Source organism: Pleurodeles waltl, chromosome 3_1, assembly GCF_031143425.1.
Source record: "Pleurodeles waltl isolate 20211129_DDA chromosome 3_1, aPleWal1.hap1.20221129, whole genome shotgun sequence".
Classification (NCBI taxonomy): domain Eukaryota; kingdom Metazoa; phylum Chordata; class Amphibia; order Caudata; family Salamandridae; genus Pleurodeles; species Pleurodeles waltl.
Window position 1 is genome coordinate 921936008 of NC_090440.1, and position 22536 is coordinate 921958543.

Consider the following 22536-nt stretch of genomic DNA (forward strand, 5'->3'; position numbering starts at 1 on the left):
CCAGGGCGGATGGGGGGGCACCACACCTGTGCAGGCTGAGGGCTGAGGCTCACAGCAGGGCTGAAACAGAAAGGAGCCACACACCATAGTACACCACCACCTGCTCAGCGCAGCCAGTGAGTCAACAGTGTGCCACACACTGGCTCTCTCCTGGCACACCACTGTTGGCGCCCACCCACGCAGGCATTGTAAATAATGCCGCGGGGGCAGGCCAATACTTCTTCTCAGGGCCTTCAATTGGTAGCGCTTTCGCGCGCTACTAGATTGATGGCCCTCTGCCCCCATCATCAGCTAATGTGGGGCGTGCTGCGCCCTGCTGCCAGCTGCTGTGTGGAGTGCCGGGCAGCGTGTGCGCCGCACAGTGTCTCAGGGGGCTGTCAATTGGTAGCGCTTTCGCGCGCTACTAGATTGACGGCCCTCTGCACCACTGAGAGCTCCGTCGAGCTCTCAGTGGGGCAGAAGGCCGTCAATTTAGTAGCGCGCGAAAGCGCTACCAATTGACAGCCCCCTATGACACTGCGCAGCGCACACGCTGCTTCCTGCTGCTGTGTGCGCCGCCCGCGAGTCCCAAACTCGCTATTTCACGGGCGGGGCCTGGCCGGGGCACCAGTATCTCCGGCGGAGCCGCACCGCCGTGATTTTAACGCACAAAGGGCTAAAAATAGCCCAACAATCGGGTCCCCGCAATTGGGTTTTTTTCCCGCACAAATGGGAAAAATATCGCCCATTTGTGCTGGAAACCGCCCAATCTGGCAACACTGATTCTCGAACTTCGAGAAATGAACGCGGGCAGGATGCAGTAGAAGAGGGGAAGGTTGCATAGGAATTCCGCCAATCGGAGCAGCCGACCAGAACTTCGTGGTTCCGCCCTCTGGTATCCCAACGGAGGGTAAACATAGAAAACGGACACGAGACTCCGTGTATGTGGTTCCGACAACAATCGGAACACTCGGCCAAGTGTTACAAATTAGAAGCCCTCATTGACAAGAAAAGGATTAGAAAAACGACTTCTTCTATTTACGATGAGGACAAAAGAAGGCTTATTAAAGCACAGTGACGGGAATTGCAATCTGAAGATTGCAGTCACAATTGCCAGGTTAAATAACGACAAAAAGACTTTAAATGGGAAATTATAATAAAGACCAAAATTAATAATGAAAAAATAATATTAAAGGAAAAAATAAACGATTGAAAAATTGTCATGGCACAAGACTTGTTTCCTTATCTATATATGTGGCTCCAAATAGCCTAATGAGTTAAAACGTTTTAAGCACGTGCATGTATGTGTTTTTGTGGGGCTTCCAGTTTTATCTGTGGACCAATGTGTGCCCCCCCCTTGCCTCCCCCCTTCCTCCCCTCCTCCAGAGGGGAGCCAAAGTCTGGCTAGTGTGGTTCACTGTAGTAGTTTTGTTCCCATTAATGCCCAGCTTTGGTCTGAGTAATCAGAAGACTCTGAGTTCTGGTCTTCTGGGGAACTCAGAGTGAAGTGGGGGGATGAAGCAACATCTTTCAACCTTGAGACGCAGCAAGACAGGAGTAGACATGCGGACACCTTGCAAGACCTCTTGTTCCCTGGCTTTCTGTCATGTGCACTTCCCAACTCCTCCGAATATGCAGAATAGACCAGGCAAAAGAGTTACTTTGCACAAAATATTCAACTCTGCCAATGACAATGTGTTAAACTATTAGGAGAATAGCCATCAGATCCCTACCGCAAAAAAGAAGGAGATGCAGAACTAATTAAGAAACTGCAATAGTACTCGGCGGGGGCTGTTCTGATGTGCATTCCGTATCAATCAAAACACAATACATGTACACGTATGGTGTGTAGTCCAATATAGCAGAGTGCATTTCTCCTACAGTAGAAGAACAGAAACAGATAAAAGGAGATAGGCTTTCTCATTAATGTTGATTTGTTTACATGAATGGATTGTGCTGTTTTTGTATAAGCGAAGCTACTTCTGGTATCTGGGTTTCTGTACTAGTGCACTGAGGGGCATATTTATACTCTGTTTGCGCCAAATGTGCGTCAAAAATGTTGACGCACATTTGGCGCAAACCGTGCACCATATTTAAACTTTATTCCTCTGTGTGCGTAATTTTTTGGATGCGGGAAACTGCCCTGCGTTAATGACATGCGTTCCCGCCCAAAAAATTACTTTAAGGCCTATGAGCCTTATTTATACTCCTGCATCATTTTGATGCACAGGAGGGAGCGGGCCTAAAAAAACGGCGCACAGCCTGATGTGCGCCGTTTTTTAACGCATGGGTGAGGGCAGCCGTTAAGGGACCTGTGGGCTCACTTCCATGGTCTCTGACCATGGAAGGAGTCCAGAGGTGCCCTTCCCTCCCCCCAGGGACACCCCCTGTCACCCTCGCCCACCCATGGATGGGGGGACCCCATGGGGGGACCCATCCCAGGTAAGTACAGGTAAGTTGAGGTAAGTATTTAAAAAAAAAAAATTAAAGTGGCATGGGGGGTCTAATTTGCCCCCCCCCTACATGTCACTGTGCCAAAGTCCCCTGGGCATGGCCATTGGCAAGGGGGCATGACAGACAGGAGTCATTTAAATGGGGTCGTGCGTCAAAAAATGTTGCAAGTCCGGTTTGAGGCATGATTTTTGCCTCAAACCTGACTTGCACCATTTTTTTACGCACAACCCCCATTTTCCCCTATGCCGGCGCTGTCTGATTTGAGTCATTTTTTTTTTACTCTGACCAGTCCGCAGGGCCGGCTAACGTCATTCCTTAAATAAGGCGCCCTCATGGTGCGTAAGAGTGGCGTTAGACGGCGGTAACATTTTTTACGCAAACCAGCGCCGGCACTGGTTAGAATCAAAAAGTATAAATATGGGCCTTAGAGTACACTTCGCAGGTCACTCTAGTAAATAAACAGTACTGCTCCAAAACTCACCAGGGTGTCTGTAGCAGTATGTGTCTATGCCCAGCTCTTGCTGGCCAATCTTGAGCCACACTAGCGGCGTGTTTGAAACCGAAGGCAGCCAAGAGCCCCAGGCTTCTTGAAGGGAGAGTCGAAGTGACAAGCGAGTTTCGGCTTTTTGTGCATTAGAAATTATAATTGAACAGTGTAATATCATTGGTGTCTGGGACCCTCTCCCCATCTTTATTGTAGCACAGTGGAGAAGCACTCGGGTTTATAAACACATTTCCAATGCCAATGGAGTCCGTTTACAAATCACACTGTTTCTCGAGGCCACGCTGTGGTGCGGCTTACCCATATTAACGTGGCCCAGATCTTATGAAGAACAGAAAACTAACTATACTGGTAGGTGCTGTTTCACTTGAAAGATGTGAGAGGGTGAGCAAGCTTGGGTGCTGGTTGAAAGGCTAGTGCTCCTCTGTGACACCCTCAATACTAAATACTCTAACAGCATCCTAAAATGCACTACCTTTCATGCTCCATTACATGGAAGGGTCTGTTACCATCCACGACTAGGTGTGCATAGGCTGGTCAGAGACAGCAGTGGGCTCTTTGTGTTGTGGCCAAATCTGCAGCAACAAAGACCTGGCAAGTCAAGGATCTTCACAAATGGGTAATGTGACTGCAATGCTGTCAACTTTAAGAAATCAAAATTATGGTGTAATTTGCATGGTGATATAGACCTTGCATCTGAATGGGTTATTGAGCTTTCTCTCTTGCACTATAACCATCACAGTGAAAGCTCTTGGCATACAGTAGCGGGTGTTGTGCTTGCCCAGTGTAATTGCTGCATTTCGGCTGGGACAGCTATATGCCCAGAAGCAGCAACATGTGTGGTGCTGCCTTAAACCCTGAGCGTCTGTAAATAACCAAGTCCAGGATTAAACATGCTCCTTGTGGTAACAGGCAAGTAGATTTGTTGAAACTTGTGATTCATTGGAAGACCACTGCATGCAACAAGTGTACCTTTGCTCTGATAAATTTGGTGTTTATTTTGAGAGACATTTAAAAATAGCCATGGAATCAGTTGACGGGTAGCAAACAAACATCACACCACACATTTGAAAAAGGACTCCTATTGTAAGTCCCTGTCAACACACAACGGAGCCAGTGTTGAAGCACCAGTTCAGTAAAGCTCTTTGCTTTCTGGCTCATAAATAGTGATTTGGCATCCACGGGCTCAAAATTTATCCCAAGTATCATCAAATACCTGAATTTGATCCTGGAGCCTGTAAATCTGATGTAGCTAACCAGAAAAGTTCTGTTAATCATTCCTGATGACAGGGGCACCTGTATTGTATGCCAATGCTGCAGAATACAGTTCTTAACCACCATTAGGGCCATGGACATCCATCTACACCAATAAATATTTGTACTATCCGATGCAACAAAATCATGCAATAAGGCCATCTTGTTTGTCTCCTCAAAAGGAAGAAGACTAGTTAAACGTAGCGTCTCCCATACATGGCTCAGATGGATATCTAATGCAGGTCACGACCAAAGTATCTGGTACAAATCACATGAAACATTTGGACACCTCTAGCATGCCTCACAAGAAACCAGATGAGCCTTATATAATTTGAAAGGAGACCAATACCAATTATGAAGGATCTTGATATAGGAGTGCTCTAAGTGCACCTCTCTGAGCGATCGATCGTGATACTCTAGAATTTCTTTCTATCCACTATATGAATACTCTACAACCAACTGCTCTTGCCAGTAGGATTTCCTATACTGTAAGTATCATGTGAGTACAGATTGTCAATCAGTATCTGGTACATGTTCGACACTCCTCCCCTAGATAAACCCGACAACTTGAGGTAGTTTAGAAAGATGAATCTGATCACGCCAAAGCTTACCCATTAAGAAATGCTGTATTTGCCAATATCTCCAGAGCTGTGACTGGGGAAACAAAAATGCTAATATTAGCCCCTCAAAGGAACGAAGCAATTCCTGATCAAGAAGATCTCCAATTGTTTTAATACCCTACTCTTCCCATAAAGTCCATTTAATTGGATGCCGGTCCACAGTAATTCCTTCATTGTGCCAAAGTAGTACATCTTTACGTATTATTCTGTCAACTCCCATGAGTCGATGTGAATCTTTCCATGTGGCCCACATAGCCTGTATGGTAGGAGGACAAAGCAGTGTTATTAAAATGTGCATATTATAATAGATATGCCAAATGCGATAAATGTTGAGCCAGATAGTAAAGCCGCATATCAGGAAAACAGAGACCACCAGATCTAGTATCCGCATGTAACTTTGAAGATTTAAGGCTTGGTTTCTTGCCTGCTATGATAAACTTCTTAATACTCTGATTTATATTGTGAAGTGTACTTACTGGAATCATCAGGACAGCATACCAAAAATATAGTTAAAACTGGGAGCCGTCAACATCTTAATCACTTGTACTCTACCCCAAAAAGAGACCTGTATGGCAGACCGTCTTGTGAAGTCCTGTTCCATTCTATTCATCAATGACTGGATGTTATCAGTCACTATATTGTCCAACCCTTTATTCATCACCAAACCCAGATATTTCAAAACTGAGGTCTTCCATGGGAAGCCAAATGTTTCTTGTGGCAATCTACAATCCCTATGCGTGAGTGGCATCCCTTCACACTTATCTTATAACCTGAAAAGGCTGAGAAAGATTCGATTAAAAACATATATTAGGAGAACAGAAGAGTCTGTTTCACTCAGAGTCAATAAGAGATCATCAGCATATAACAAGATTTTACATGTACCAACAGGCGATTCTACTCCTCGTACAAGGAGAGATTGGTGGATTGCTCCCACCAATGTCTCAGTTGCTAAAAGGAACAGCAATGTCAAAAGTGGCCAGCCTTGTCTTGTGCCCAGCATGATATGAAAGGGCTTCAATAGGTGACCTCCACGATCAATCTGCGCTGAATGGGCAACATATAGCCATCAACGTTTGGCCAGAAAGCCAGGGCCTATTCCTGCCCTACTCAAGGTACAGAAAAAAAAAACACTCAACCCGCTCAAATGCCTTCTTTGCATCCACAGAGAGCAGCAACTTATCATTTCATACTTTTCATTTCACATTGGACAGAAGACTCGTGATTACAGGAATAATGCCCTGATACAAAACCAACCTCAGAACTATGAATCAAGCACAGGATGACTTTCTTTTAGCAGGTTGCAAGGATCTTTGCAAAAATGTTCATGACTGCATTAATGAGCGAAATTGGGTGGTAACTTGAGCATTTAGTGGAATCCTTATTAGGATTCAAAATAAGACTAATGAGCTCTCTGTTAAACTCTGGTCTAATGAAAGCACCAGCTTCTACTTCCTTAAAAAGCCTATAAAGCAGCGGGATAATCAACTCTCCATTAATCTTATGCAAATCAGATGGAAAACCATAATCTGCAGGGGCTTTGTTGTTAGGCATGCTTTTGATAGCATCTGAAATCTCCTCCTCAGTGATCTCCCCCTCAAGGAGCTGCTTACCATCTTCATACAAGGAGGGGATTTGAAGATCTCTTAGGAAATCTTGCTCAGAGGCAACATCAACAGGAGCTTCCATGCTATACAGTACAGAGAAGAAACGTGCAAATGTTTCTGTAATCTCTACCAGGTGTGTTTGCAATTCTTGATTCTCACTACGAATTGCTGAAATGGCAGAGTTTGAGTCAGCTTGCTGCAATTGTGCTGCAAGGAGCCTTCCAGCCATCTCACCTTGCTCATAGTGGCACCACGTCAGATTAAAGCAGAGCATATTCAGCTTGTGTTGTAAGATGAGTAATTAGTCCATATTTTGCTCGCTCTAACCGGTGTAATAAAGCTGTTGTGGGATGCTGTACATACTTTTTAGTGAGATCACATACCGCTCTCTCTAATTGAGTTTGCTCTTCTAGTGCTTTGTGTTTGCGAATCGCTGAATCACGCATGAGCATACCTCTTAAGGTGGCCTTTTCTAGGCCTCATTTCTGGCAGGAAACCGACCCACCCTGAGGGCACCCACATCTGACAAGCTTCAGACATTCAAATACGTCAGTTAGATGTGACAAGGCAAATGTTTGTCCACAGAAGGGCATGACAACTTTGAGCTTAGCCATCAACTCATGACTCTGAAGAAGGTGTTGCTGCCTAACTATTTCTCTTTTACAAAAAAATAGATCAAAGTTTCTCCTTTTTACTTGGGTGTTTGAGATACTAAGTCAATCTTCACCCAATCAGTTCTTGTTCCATGGCATCCCTAATTCCAAGGTACTACCACTGCACAGTCGCGGCTCACAGGAGGGAAAAGGGGCGGGCGGCGTGGGCGAGTTCCTCAAAAAAAAAAAAAAAAAAAAAAAAAAAAAAACTTACCTTCATCCCGCGCTACTCCATCCGCTCTGCTCCATCGTTGCAGGCTGCAGGCACAGGCTCCCAGCCTGCCCTGTGGCTAATTCTGACGCTGCTCAGCAGTGTCAGGATTGGCTGGGAGCACCCAGCCAGGGTGCTGCCAGGCAGACTGGGATCCTGTGCAGGCTCTCTCCAGCCCGGCAACACAGTGTCAGGCTGCAGAGAACACAGAGCGCATGTATGTTTTGCCGGCCCGAGAGAGTCGGCCAAACATACTTGCGCACTGAGGGGGAGTGCTGTGCACTCCCCCTCCATCCACGTCACGCCCGTGCCCCCACCCACTTTTATAGAAACAACATAATAAACTCAGTTTAATATGTCATTTCTGTAAAGGTTTTGCAGGTCATGCTGCTAGCGGGGGCGGCGCTCCTCCGCCCTAGCGAAGGAGCCACCTGTGCCACTGCATGCATATTATGGTGCTTAATGAAGAACAGACTGATTCACAAATATTCCTACATTTTTCAGGCTAAAAAATAATTCAATTTGTAGGTCCCTAATAGAAGTGGCCTTGTTAATTGTGCTATGTTCAGTAACTTCGTTTACCAAGTGTGTTGCAATTGGAAGCTTTCAGGTCAGTTGCCATCAATAGAAGAATGGATGCCTGAGATGTGTTTCAGTGGTCCCAAAGTCTTGTGACCTTTTAATATGCATTTACGCCTAGAAAGTTGTAGTCCTCCTCCCTGATCTGCCTTGCCTTCCATAATATCCCTGGCCATCAGATTGTAATGTATGTGTAAATGCGACTGAGAATACAAATAAATACTGACTACCATGCTAGAGAGGAAGTATAACAGCCAAAAAAACGTCCGAGGCGGAAGTAAAGGGGAGGGGTCCAGTGACTTAATAAAATGCCCCAGCAGAGTCTACTCTGTAGCACAGATTCCCTCCTAGCAAATGAGGACTGTTGCTTGGAGAGCAGGCACAGAACTACATTTAGAGCATTACCTTCCGCTGTCACTCATTTTCTCTAGCGGTGGTTGATTCTGTCTAAGGCAGTGGTTCCCAACCTGTGGTCCGGGGACCCCTGGGGGTCCGCAAAGCCTTCTCAGGGGGTCCGCGAGAGCCTATAAAATTAAAAAATATCATTAAATATTGACGAATTAGGTCCCCAGCTTCGAGTAATGACTCAGGCGGGGGTCCCCCGGATTCCCATGATGATTCAGTGGGGGTCCCTGAGTTCCATTAATGTTAAAGTGGGGGTCCACAGAAATCAAAAGGTTGGGAACCACTGGTCTAGGGGGTTCTCGGTGTCCAATAACCCAGGGCACCCACACTAGTCAATTGGTCGGGGGAATTGGAGGGCCTCTGTGGTCACATAGGGGGCATCAGCCCTTATTATTATCAAACACAGTTGCAGTTTCTTTTCCTTCCCTAAAACCTTCCTGAAGTAAATTCCTGTTAATACACTGGTGGTCTCTCAACGAAATGGCGCCATCGTTCTGATTGTTGCTGGTTCAAGCCCTCATCTTGCAATCTCTGGAACTGTGTCTTCAAACGGAGTGTGTCTACAAGGCTCCTGTGCAACCACCCAGTGGGGGAAGAAATGTGTTTTTTTACAGACAAAGAGCTTTACTGGAGCTTGCAGTAATAGTGACATCTTAAATAATGATGTAAGCATGTGTACCTCTTTTAAGAGCGATATAACTATAGATGGAAGAATGGAGTTAGTTGTGATGTCTGTCAAAACTCACATACGGAGTCATTATGGATGTGAGCAGTTCCTGGGTAAACCTTACTTTGCACAAGAATCATGAATTGTGTTGTATTGAATTTTCCCCCACCCAGTGGTCCCTTGGTAAATTTGGACAGATGAAACCTGCTGAAATTTGCCATGCAAAATACACAGTAATTCCAAAGCGGTGGTATTTTATGTACCAAGATCCACATTCCTAATGTAATTCACAGTGAAGGCTTTAAATAGGAAGTAATTACCTCACCCAGTATACATCTGACCTTATGGTATTGGTATTTACCATAGATGTAAAAACTTCACATCCTTCCAACCTGCTCATGGTCCGACCAGAGCATTAATGGTTTGTAACTTTTGTTCTAAGAGATAGACAAAGGTCAGAGTTAATGGTGTAACGCGTGGTCGCTGTCATGGGTGGTCTAGTGGTAAGTGGGAGCTCGCATCTGTGTCCGGTTCCCTGTCTTATGCAAGCCTGGTCTTCCTCTCGCCTAGAACGCTGCCTCTCTCCCGCGTAGCCCGTGTGCGTTCTGACTCAGCACGCGACCCTCTAACGTATGTCTGTTTTTCCCCCCCTCAGTGTATTCCTTCTAGCCGCTCCGGATCAGTCAAAGCAGACACGCTCAGCCCATCCACTTTCGCCCTGGGACCACTTTACTTTCAAGGTACTGTATTATCTTACTTAACTGAAAACAAATAATGCCTTGTCACACTTAGAACTTACACTGTCAGCAACAGAGACTGTGTAGGTGTGGGTAACACTCAGATTCCTCAGGTGTTAATGTAATTGTTTGGTTTACTAATAACTTTGTCGCTGTTTGGCGATTTAGCATGGGACTTTTAAATTAGCAAAATTAGTTTATTTTCAATATGTCAAGTTTCACGACGAATATTCCAAAGGGTGACAGAAAATGGTGGGGTTGGACGAAGACAGAAAAGTTGTGATTGCAAATCAGGCTCCAGTAGGAATTCTTGTGCTTCGCTAAAGGAAAAACCACTAAACGAAATTGCAACAAACTAGCACAGCGACACTAGCACTTTAGTCAGAATGGGGCTTTTTGCGGTTTGATGTAAATCTATTTAGTAGCTGTTTAGATATTGATATTAGAATAATCTTTAACTTGGTTAGTCTATCAGTTCGACAGTAATTCACATACCCCAAACTTCTGATAAAAAAGAAATTAATCTCATCGGATAAATTAGTATATTCTCTTTATTGTCTGGGCACAACAAGAACATTTCTGTTTGAGCCACCAAAACGTCCTATACGGCTCAGTCCCTGAGTCATGAAAAACATTAGTGGGAGTATAATGGAGCATCTCTTGGCCCCTAGGATGACGTGGGTGGTTTGGTAAAGGGGTCAATTTAGCCCCCAATTGTTTTTAATAATCTCTTCGAGTAGCTGAATCTGTGATCCCCAGGCTAGGTTTGCCAACCCAGAATTTCCCTCAAGGTCTGAGGCCCTTTGGCAGACGTCACGATAGCATTCCCTGGTTAGGGTCAACTGGCCCAGCATGGACCCAGGAAGATCGCAGGCATCATTTAAGGTCCGCACACCCCTCCGCCTAGAAAAATATACAGGGAGTGCAGAATTATTAGGCAAATGAGTATTTTGACCACATCATCCTCTTTATGCATGTTGTCTTACTCCAAGCTGTATAGGCTCGAAAGCCTACTACCAATTAAGCATATTAGGTGATGTGCATCTCTGTAATGAGAAGGGGTGTGGTCTAATGACATCAACACCCTATATCAGGTGTGCATAATTATTAGGCAACTTCCTTTCCTTTGGCAAAATGGGTCAAAAGAAGGACTTGACAGGCTCAGAAAAGTCAAAAATAGTGAGATATCTTGCAGAGGGATGCAGCACTCTTAAAATTGCAAAGCTTCTGAAGCGTGATCATCGAACAATCAAGCGTTTCATTCAAAATAGTCAACAGGGTCGCAAGAAGCGTGTGGAAAAACCAAGGCGCAAAATAACTGCCCATGAACTGAGAAAAGTCAAGCGTGCAGCTGCCACGATGCCACTTGCCACCAGTTTGGCCATATTTCAGAGCTGCAACATCACTGGAGTGCCCAAAAGCACAAGGTGTGCAATACTCAGAGACATGGCCAAGGTAAGAAAGGCTGAAAGACGACCACCACTGAACAAGACACACAAGCTGAAACGTCAAGACTGGGCCAAGAAATATCTCAAGACTGATTTTTCTAAGGTTTTATGGACTGATGAAATGAGAGTGAGTCTTGATGGGCCAGATGGATGGGCCCGTGGCTGGATTGGTAAAGGGCAGAGAGCTCCAGTCCGACTCAGACGCCAGCAAGGTGGAGGTGGAGTACTGGTTTGGGCTGGTATCATCAAAGATGAGCTTGTGGGGCCTTTTCGGGTTGAGGATGGAGTCAGGCTCAACTCCCAGTCCTACTGCCAGTTCCTGGAAGACACCTTCTTCAAGCAGTGGTACAGGATGAAGTCTGCATCCTTCAAGAAAAACATGATTTTCATGCAGGACAATGCTCCATCACACGCGTCCAAGTACTCCACAGCGTGGCTGGCAAGAAAGGGTATAAAAGAAGGAAATCTAATGACATGGCCTCCTTGTTCACCTGATCTGAACCCCATTGAGAACCTGTGGTCCATCATCAAATGTGAGATTTACAAGGAGGGAAAACAGTACACCTCTCTGAACAGTGTCTGGGAGGCTGTGGTTGCTGCTGCACGCAATGTTGATGGTGAACAGATCAAAACACTGACAGAATCCATGGATGGCAGGCTTTTGAGTGTCCTTGCAAAGAAAGGTGGCTATATTGGTCACTGATTTGTTTTTGTTTTATTTTTGAATGTCAGAAATGTATATTTGTGAATGTTGAGATGTTATATTGGTTTCACTGGTAATAATAAATAATTGAAATGGGTATATATTTGTTTTTTGTTAAGTTGCCTAATAATTATGCACAGTAATAGTCACCTGCACACACAGATATCCCCCTAACATAGCTAAAACTAAAAACAAACTAAAAACTACTTCCAAAAATATTCAGCTTTGATATTAATGATTTTTTTGGGTTCATTGAGAACATGGTTGTTGTTCAATAATAAAATTAATCCTCAAAAATACAACTTGCCTAATAATTCTGCACTCCCTGTATATAACAATGAAAATTGTGCAGTTTCACGTGAGCTGGGCAAAGGATTTTTGTCACAGGCCAGTCGATGACACTACATGACAAATTATTTCAGTGCGGTTATGCGGTGATGCTAGCGCATGTACATTAATATAACCCCTGATGAGTGACACTGGACAGGGATACTAAAGTTCAATCTCCACAAGGAGACACTACTTGCCTTCGTAAGCGAATGTGTGTTGGTGAGGGCATATGAGCAGGCTCCTGCAACAGGACTGTTGGGTCGTCAACATGGATGTCTTTAAGTACGGTAAAATGTGAAAAATATTTCAATATATATTTTTCTTATTAGTGACCATATACTTAGTGAGGGTCAGAAATGCTGAGGCTCTTAATCTGTGTGATGTTTGGAGCATGCACATAAAAGCCCCACACAGATCTTTCATAGCTGACAGAGTCACAACCATGGCCTCATAGGCTTGCCACACGCAGGAGCCACCCCTACTGATGACGTGCATTAGCATCACTTACAAAGTAGCCCTGGACATTTTAGGCTTCTACCCTGTACTGACCATGGCCACCTGCCAGTCAGCCTCATATCCCATGCTTTCGCAACACGACACAGGATAGGATGGAATCAGCAAGCCTCACTCACCACACCCTACCATGTGACGAGTAAGGATTAGGTGGGGTGGAAAGGCGAGAGGCTGCTTTGCAGCAGGGAGCTGAAAGCTGAAGCCTGCACAGTGCATTAACACAGACCTAACATCATAGGATCACATGCTATAGACACTGCAAAGGATACCGTTTCAACTTCTTACTTGAGTGCTGATTTCCAGAACTTTTAATGGGAGGTTGCTGTGTCCCTGCCCATGCAGCTGAGAATGAGCCGCAGTGAACTAGTGCAGGAAGTTGTGGGTAAGGAAAGGAAAATGCTCTCAGATGTATATGTGTGTGTGCACGTGAATGAGTTTGTGATTGAGTGTGTGTGTATGTGTGTGTGAGTGCAAGTATTATACATACCTGGAAGGACTCTTAAGTTTGATGACTGTTAATGTGGTCAGTTTCTTGGTCGCTTAGGGTTCTTTGGCCCATATCATAATATGCCCCACTCAATTCTCAGAAGTGGGCATCAAGACCTCCATTTTTGGAACATATGCCATCAGCGGGGCCATGCCTTTTGAGTCATACTTTCTAGAAATGAGGCTAGATGGTATAATGTACATGGCTGATAGGTGCTTAGAATCAGTTATCAAATATTTCTGTGACTCAGCAGGTAACCCATTTTCAATGGTTCTGAAGCCTCTAGTCTTGTCAAAGAATTGAAAACATTATTTCACTTGTAAACAACAATTTTCAATTCTATTAAGGACACGGGGCTAGGATTATCCCACCCTTGGTCATATGTTGTGATGTCATTAATGATATATGATGGAACCATGCCTTTTATTATACACTCATTGTGTTATTGTGATCCCTCTCAATACATACTGGAAAGTATTTTTGTTCTTGATAAGTGATTACCTCTACCCTTTGGGAAACCTTGGAAACGTATTCTAAATAAGTCATTTCAAGGTTGTCCAAGGCTGCCTTAGAGACCATCTTTTGCATTTTGGATGAGAAGGCATCTCGATCCAAAAATGGGGGGGAGTGGGGTCTGCAGGAGAAGTGCTTGGATGGGATGGGGATCAGGAGTCAGAACCAGAGAAAATAATGTTTGGAGTTTTTGTTCCAAAGGGCCCAAAGATGTCGAAAAGACCTTTGGACATATATCTGCATAGTCTGATCCGTATTTGTTCTACATTCCCAATTATAAAATCCTGAGCTTCTTCAGGTCAACAGGTGGCGCAGCAGGATTATTCCGAGACATGATCACTGTATAAGGGAAATTCTGGGAGAATTAATTTCCGTCCATAACTACTCTTAATATACCATGGGTACTTACCACTGCCCACCTACCGATGTAAAATAAAAGAGGGGCACCCTCTAGTGTGTATGACATAGTCTAAGTAAATATATTGCTCGCAGTTTCCTGTGAACCTAATTGAGTTATTATTAGAACCCAGCACCCTCTATAGAGGTGGGCATCTCACAATGTCAATGAGATGAACCCATAGAATTATCCAATTGAGCGGCAGGTTTCACATAGTTATAGATCTGCGACATTGGCCTCATATAATCCATCATCTGCCGCATAATCTGCAGATTTTAACAAAATAAATGCTGTGTCTGGCTTAAACAGTTACTGTAATGCAGTGGCTTGTTGCCACGAAGTGGAGGGCCCTTTGCAAGCTAGACTGGTCAGCTTTCTGTTGCTTATTTCTATATTTGGGTATTAAACTGATACTAATGAGGTGCAACCAATGCCCACATAGTGTTGGCAAGTATAAAAATTACAAAATAATGAGGTAATACTATTATAAAATCTGCAGCATAATGCAGCATAATTTGCCTTTTCTTTTTGCATAATGACTCAACCCTGCTGAATAATTTGGCCACTTCTGCCGCTTATATCCAGTGGCCTTGTCAATGAGTTAACCAGAGAAGAGTGGTGGCGAAGTACGAGTCATTGTGTTTATTAGGAGTGTATCAGAGAAAAGAAGAAAAGGTTGCTTTTACAACGGATGACGAGTGTCACACAGTGAGATGACTGTCAGGTTCGAGGCACATACCATTTCACAACATACCGTGGACAGGTAGCTGAGAGAGGGAAAAATGTGTTTGAAGACCACAGAGTGCCGCTTTCAATTAAATACACTGAATCATTTGAATCAATCAATCAGGATTTATAAAGCACTGCCCATGAGGGTCTGAAGTTGCTAACTGCTTCACGGTGCTCTGTTTATTCGAAGAGCCATGTCTTGAGTTCTTTTCTGAATTCCAAGAGTGATGCAGCATTCCTGAGGTGCAGGAAAAAGTCAATCCGGGCTTTGGCTGCCAATTGAGAGAAGGAGCATCCTCTGCTGTTGGATCAGTGGATCTGAGTGGTGTCTGCGAGGAAAAGAGAGGCAGATCACAGGTGTGTGGTTGGTTGGTGGAAGGTCATTTGTTTGTTGATGTATGCTGGTCCTTTGTTGTGCAGGGCTTTCCATGCATGGGTCAGCATTTTGAACTGAGCTATGGGGGCATGTTTCAGAGTATTGGCGACAGCAAAGCCATAATGTCTAACTTGATTACTAAATTACATATTAAGAAATTAAAAATATTACAAGAAAGAAGGAAATATATATACTTAACATGGCTGCTCCAAGCAGCAAGAAAGTTACTTTTGTCAAGAGTGATGGGATTTGAAGTTGTTTTTCTCAAAGAGCCATGGATATTGTAGTTATTTGTTTTGAAACCATTGTCAGAGAATCTGCTGAAGTCTATAGAGGGTCATTTGCTGTCCCAATTAGTAGTACTAGTAGCTTCAGCAATAAAAAAACAATTTTTTCTTCTGATTTTGAACTGTGCATAGTTTCAACTGGATTCTCCTTTTCAAGAAAAATAACTATATATTTTCATGATTTCCCTTTATAGATTGTCGAACAATAATGTGACAGGGAGAAGCACTGTTGTCTGTGCAGAGGCATTTCTATACCTTCACCCTCTAACACCACCCCAACCCTAGCAATGATTTTAAGTATTTTAGGCTGACCCAAGGCATATTGGTGGTAATTTCTGGCATTTTGTGACCTTTCCTAGCAGGATGGTGCCCTTACTAAACAAAATTATTTCCCCTGCAGTTTGGGGGTAGTTTATAGCAATGTGGGCACACCTATGGTACACTGGTAGCAATTCCTGGTGTTTTAGGCCATCTGTGACAGCCTGGTGTCCTTACTGAACAACATATCTGATCTGGCAAATATTATGTTATGTTAAGTTGATTTGTAGAGCACAATTTGTCACCTGTGAGGGTATCCAGATGCTGGAGCAGGAGTGTAGGCCGAGCGGAGCTCCTATTTGAACAGCCAGGTCTCCAGTTTCTTGTGTAAGTTGGGCAGAGAGAGAAAGGGGTCCTGATGTGTTGGGGAAGGTGATTCCAAGCCTTGGCAGTGATGTAGGAGAAGGCCTCCTGTTTTGCTTCTGTGAATGAGAGGGATATGTGTGAGGGAGAAAGAGGCTGAGTGTAGTTGTCTGACAAAAGTGAAAGCAGTGGTTGAAGTAGTCAGATCTGGCATTGTGAAGGGCTTTGTAGGTGTGGACGAATAGCTTGAAATGGGAGCATTTATGGATAGGTAGCCGCTGTGGCTCTCTGAGGTGGGGAGTGATGTGTGCACTTTGAGAGATGTCTGGGACACATCCGGTGGCAGCTTTCTGGGAGGTCTAAAATGAGTGAGTTGGCTTGGGATTCCAGTGTAGAGTGTGTTGCCGTAGTCCAGTCTACTAGTTATGAGGGCCTGGCTGACAGTGCATCTCACGTTGGGTGGGAGCCACTTGAAGATATTGCAGCACATTCTTATTATGAAGAAGCAGGAAAAGGTTAAGGCATTCACCTGTTTGGTCATTGTGAGTTTGTCCTCCAGGATGATTCTCAGGCTTCTGGTCTGTGTGGGTGGGTGCTGGCCGTTAGGAGAAGTCTTATAGAGAGGTCTTGTTCCTGAAGTTCAGCATTTCCGTTTTGTCCATGTGGAGTTTTAGCCAGTTCTCTCTCATTCAGTCTGCCAGGTTAGTCATGCAGGTTGTGAAGTTGGTCCTAGAGGTGTTGTTATCATCTGTGAGGAAGAGGATGAGTTGCGTGTCATCAGCATAGCAGACAATGTTGAGTCTGTGAGCTCTTACTACGTGGGGCAGGGGTGCTATGTATACTTGAAAAGTGTCAGGCTGAGGGAAGATCCAAGAGGAACTCCACAGATGAGGTTATTGGGTTGGAGGTGTACAGTGGGAGACTGACTCACTGAGTTTTATTTGAAAGGAAGGAGGCAATCCAGCTCAGGGCAGCGCCTTGTATTCCAGAGTTGTGGAGTATCACTAGTAATTTGGCCCACACCAGGCAAATTGATACAAATTCCTTGCATTGTGGCACTATTCATGGCAGCATATGACACACTGTGGGGAAAATACTGTCTCTAACATATTTGTGGTTATATTTTGCATATTGAGATCATCAACAGCGTCATGGCTCACATATTTAGTGTAGAAAGAAGCACAGCACGTATATTTGAAATAATGGAGGCAAGGTGGGCCAAGAAAGAAGTCTGGGGTGAGAACTGTAGGATGGAAGACAGACTGTAATTCACATCAAAAGAGTGGTATAAATTGTGGATACTTTGCAGAAAATTAGAAGACAAAGTCAGAAGTGGAGTGGAGCAATTTGGATCTGGCGTTATTCTGAGGCAAATTAGAAAAGTGGCAGTCTGTATGCCATGCTGGGAGAGGGAAGGAGACAGTTTGGTTTTTAAAGTATGACACTTAAGTGGTGATGATATGGTGTGTTCAACAGCCATCTTATAATCGCTGAGTAACTTGGTATTCCACCAGTTTGCAGAGATAATTTAATGTGTGTATTGTGGACTTAAATGTTTAGAGGTTATCCAAGGTTGTCAATGACTGGAGTGAATGTGTATATATTGTAGTGATAGTCAAGCATACAGTACATTGTAATTTAGAGGACCTTTTCAAATACAAATATTTGTAAGTAACCGCACCTTCTCCCACTGAGGTGCCGGATTACTGTTCTGAGAAGCATCAAACATATAAGCTTCTCTAGCTGCAATTTAACTCATTTAAATGTTCTACAGAGGGAACATAGGTTGACGCATACTGATCCAGTGGAAATATACAAGAATGATGGCGATACTTACAAAAAAGTGTGATATTCCAATATATTAGATGCATACTCTGTATTATTGTGTGCTAACTCTGTCAACTATGACTTCTTGCTCCAATCATCATCCTGTGCCAAATATATACGCAAACCACAGGTTATGAAATTACCTATGTCTGTTTCTCACATGCAGATGACCAGTCAAAGACATACAATTACCCATCTTAGATAAATGATCTATGCTCAGTAGAATCACCAAAAAACCTTGATTCATGTGCAATCCCACATTCTGCACGCCAATGTCGAGGTGAAATGGGCAAAGGTCTCAGCAATTCTACAGGTTTATCATGCAAACTTGTCATTTGGGGAAAAATGAACATGTTTGTCTATAGGTTTTTAGCATCAGCATTTAGGCTTGCCTACCAAATATATTTTGGTATTTTGCCTACCAAGATTTTAGCAATTACGGGTGCCCAGCCAATTTGGAATCATTAAGTCAACTCATAGCCTGTTGGCCTGTGTGCCCTAACTGCTCTGAAATTGCATAGACAGTTGTATTGCTCTAACTCTCTAGAACTCTCTTCCTCTGACCCTTCACCGTATCAATGATTTCATGAGGGTTAGGAAAGATTTCTAAACTTGGTTATTTAAACAAGCCTTCCACCTGTAAATTAGTTAAAAAAAATACTGAACATGGCTTTCACTATCGTTACCTATTTGTGCCAAAAAAAACATTGGGTGAACGTGCGCTGTATAAATTTTACTAACGTAACATAACATTACACACCATGATAATGCATCCACTTCTTGTCTATATTCTTGTTCTTTTAACCACTCCTCATTATCTAGGAACTCTTGGTACATACACAACCAAAATGAATCAACAATAATCAATTCAACAGAATGATGACAGTCCTTTTAGTGACAAAAAACAGTGACGGATTCTTAGTCACTTGTTTTTCATTTTCTAACTGTCCTTGACTTAATAAGATTTCTGCCTTCCCCTCTTAAGACCTAGCCTATAATTGATCAGAAAATCATAGTCAGGGAATATGAAAGACCTCCCGAATTGCTTAGAAGTGAGTGCTCTAGGTGACAAAAAAGTGCAGATTTCTGTGGTCTGTATATACTTCTAAATTAGGTATAGCTCCATGCAGATACTGTCTCCATTTTTTGAAAGATCTTTTTATGGCTAACATTTCCTAGTCACTGGTTGTATAATTTAGCTCTTCTGGCGAAACTATCTTAGAGAAATAAGCTACAGGATGACCTAGGCCAGCATTTGGATATCTCTAAGATTAAACACCTTCAATTGCATAATAACAAGCATCTGTCTCGTCTCCAAAATGAAAGGTTATTGTACTTTAGTGCAGTGGTCTTCAAAGTTTTTTATGCTGTGCCCCCTCAGTGGGAATAAAAAAAATAGTCGGGCCTCCCCTCAGAATTTTTCACAATTATTCTGTTAAGTTGGCAATGTTTAAATATGTCTAGAGGTAATCAAACATTGCAGTTAAGTTCTGTTATCTTTTTTAAAAATGCAAAAAACGTTTTTCTGCTTAAAACAAAGCACTGTTATCTGCATAATGCTTCTTTTGGCTAGAACCTGGTGCTGCCCGGGGATCACTTGATGCCCCCTAGGGGGCCTGCCCCCCAGTTTGAAGATCCCTGCTTTAGTGTGCTGCAAAATATTTTAAGCACTTTAAAAATATTATTTCAAAAATCAAAATGCATGACCTGTTTCAGCCCAAACAAAAGCTACCCTTTTCTACCCTAGCTTAATTAAGAGCCTTACAATTTAAAAAAATACTAATGAAAAAACTTGCTAAAGATTGGTAATGCCCAAAAATCTGAGTTGCCTTAAGTGAAGGGTGTAGACAATTGCATTGTGGCAGCTAATTTCTCTTCATCTATCGTCATACCCTCTGTTTTAATGATGTGCTTCAAAAACTCCACAGCCGTAGTGTGAAAAGAGAATTTACCCATTTTAGTAAAAAGATAATTTTCCCTTAATCACTGCAACATCATTTTACATGTGATTTGAGTCTCCAAAGTGTCATAGTAAATGAAATATCACATAGATTGACAATATAGTAAGCCTCTTCTACTCACAGTAACCTTTTTCGAAATTGACGTGTAACTGCCAGTACCCACCTTTTAAAATAAGGTCGGCTACTGCAAATCTTGGTCAAGAGGCTCTATGCTTATTATACATCAATACTTGTGCATATGTGCCAGCTGAGTGAAGAAGACTGTTGACTGACTCAGCCTACTATCTGGACACAAATTGGGTTTGGCTTTCTACATGTAAGTCAGAATTAAAAAAAAAAGTGCCCTTTCTTTTTTGGTAGAGTACAAAGCTGTAGAATTTTAACTGCATGTACACTTTGGACAAAACATGCTTATCATGCAGTTTTGTGGTAAAAGTGTAGAAAATATTCCTATTCAGCTTCTTCCTGGAAAGAGGAGGGGTCTTAAAACGCAAAATCCCCATGCAATTTCCAAAGAGAATTTTGAAATGACTAGAGTCAAAACAGCTGAATGGAATTACACCAAATTTGAGAGGAAGCTAGATCTTGCTTCACAAAGCATGGGTTTTGTGAGTTGATATCAATGGAAGACATGTTGTATAAGTAGACAGCAGCAAGGGGAGAGTGGGCACTTTCCTCTTTCTCTCACCTTCACATAGATTATGGAGGATGCAGTTCAAAAAGGGGTAATACTGTAGTTTCCTTAGCACGTCCTGCACAGTGGGAGCAAAATGTGCTGCTTGGAGGTGCAGAGCAACAAGGGGTTAGGAGCTACCTTCCTCCATCTCTCACCACCATATGGATTATGCGTAATGCAGTTCAAGGTGCAGTAGTTCCCTTTGTGCATCCCACACAGTGAAAGCAGAATGCGCTCTTTACAAGCACACAGCACCAAGAGGAAGAGGCCTCCTTCCTCCTCCTCTCACGCCTGATGGATTAAAGCAGTGCAGATCAAAAAGGTGTAGTAGTTTCCTTAGTATACCCCATATAAGAGCTACTTTTCCTCTATACACATCAGTTTATCTATGTTATTATTGGCAATATTTCTCAGAACAAGCCTTAAAGGAATTTATGCTTTGAGTTGGAAAAAATAAATGACTCTGCTTGCAAGTTGGCAGGTCAAAGTGCCACCCAGACCAATAGACCCATCCTAGAGAGATTAAAGTTTTCCTGCGAGAGGAAAGGAGCAGGGAGAAATGTCTATATTGTGATTGTAATTGTATTTATATAACACTTACTACCCCTTTTGAGGCATTGAAGCGCCTTTCGGCGAGTAGAGTACTCTGGAATCCAAAGGAGTAGTGCTGAATTCATATAGGGAATATAAATTGTTAATTTAATGGGTGGCCATGTGAGTCTGTTAGTATGATTGAATAGGATAAAGTAGGCATAGAGGAGGGAAAAGTCTAGATAGTGCTATTTGGGAGTTCATATTAGTTAGATGAGGTTTGGATGCGTCACAGGAGATATAGAAGAGGGTAAAGTCTAGAAAGGGTTATTAGGGAGATGATTGTAGTAAAATGAGGATTAGGTGAGTCAAGGAGGGATAGAGGAGGGAAGAGTCGAGAAAGGATTTTAGGGAGATTATAGTAATAGAATGAGATTTGGGATGAGTCAGAGGGTGGAGGTAGAGGATATGTTGAGAGAGGTATATGAGGAGACATAGAACAGTGCTTTGTAGGGAGTTGAACATTTTTTTCAACAGTAGGAGGAAAGTAAAAAACAGATCGATACATAACTACATAGAAAGGGTGTACATTTATAAGGAAAGTAATGGAGGGATAAAAGATTGTATTGCATAAAGTTCCATATGGTTCAGCATAGATAGATAGAAAAAAATTAGATGTTCAGGTGTTGCCGTACACAGAAGCTAATTTATTTATGTGTTTTTATTTTTTTAAGATATTTATTTTATTTTTATGTTTTCCATAATATTTCAACACTGAAGCACTTATATACAATTGTTATGGTCATATTTATATATTGTAAAAGATAAATAAAATGAACAGACACTCATAGGCACCTAATCAAATAGCTTATAAGAAAACTATGCAGCGATTTATATACATGTATATATGTATACAATTATGTGTGTATATGTATGTATTATACATATATACATATATATATATATATTAACCAGAAGTAATTATATACATTTGTTAAACAGGCCTGAATAATATATATTTTATATATTTTTAAACCATAGGTTTTACCTGACATGTGCTTACCTGTCAAAACCCTGGCTCAAATAACCACAGAGGTTACCTTTGAAGTCTTAGGTGACTCAGTCTAGGTGGCAGGGGGAGAGATCTTTGATGACTTTTGTTGAATCTGCCTTCCTGAAAATACTCACAGAGCTATATAGTAGTGTTGAACCCAGGTTCGAGTGGAGAGACCATTCTGAAACTGTGACCATGGCCTCGTGTGGACTCCATCTCCAGAGCAAGTGGAACTAGCTACCCCAAACCCTTTGGGGAATTGTAGTGGATAAACCTACAGCTCCCACCTTCCAAGAAGCCTCCTTGTAAAGTAAATGAGTCTTGAAATTCCTACCACAATAATGTTGCTCATAAAACCCAGTTTATTTTTACTAATTTGACAAGTAAACATGCTTAATAGAATCTCAAGGCTAGATTT

The 22536-nt window shown here is 42.7% G+C and overlaps 1 protein-coding gene across 1 annotated transcript in view; it reads left to right on the forward strand.

Annotated features, from left to right (window-relative positions):
- Positions 1–22536, forward strand: part of LOC138284761 (uromodulin-like) — a 199427-nt gene that overhangs the window by 163987 nt on the left and 12904 nt on the right. Inside the window, exon 7 of the mRNA XM_069223899.1 lies at positions 9584–9668. Coding sequence (XP_069080000.1) covers positions 9584–9668 — 85 coding nt within the window. The remainder of the gene's footprint in view (positions 1–9583; positions 9669–22536) is intronic.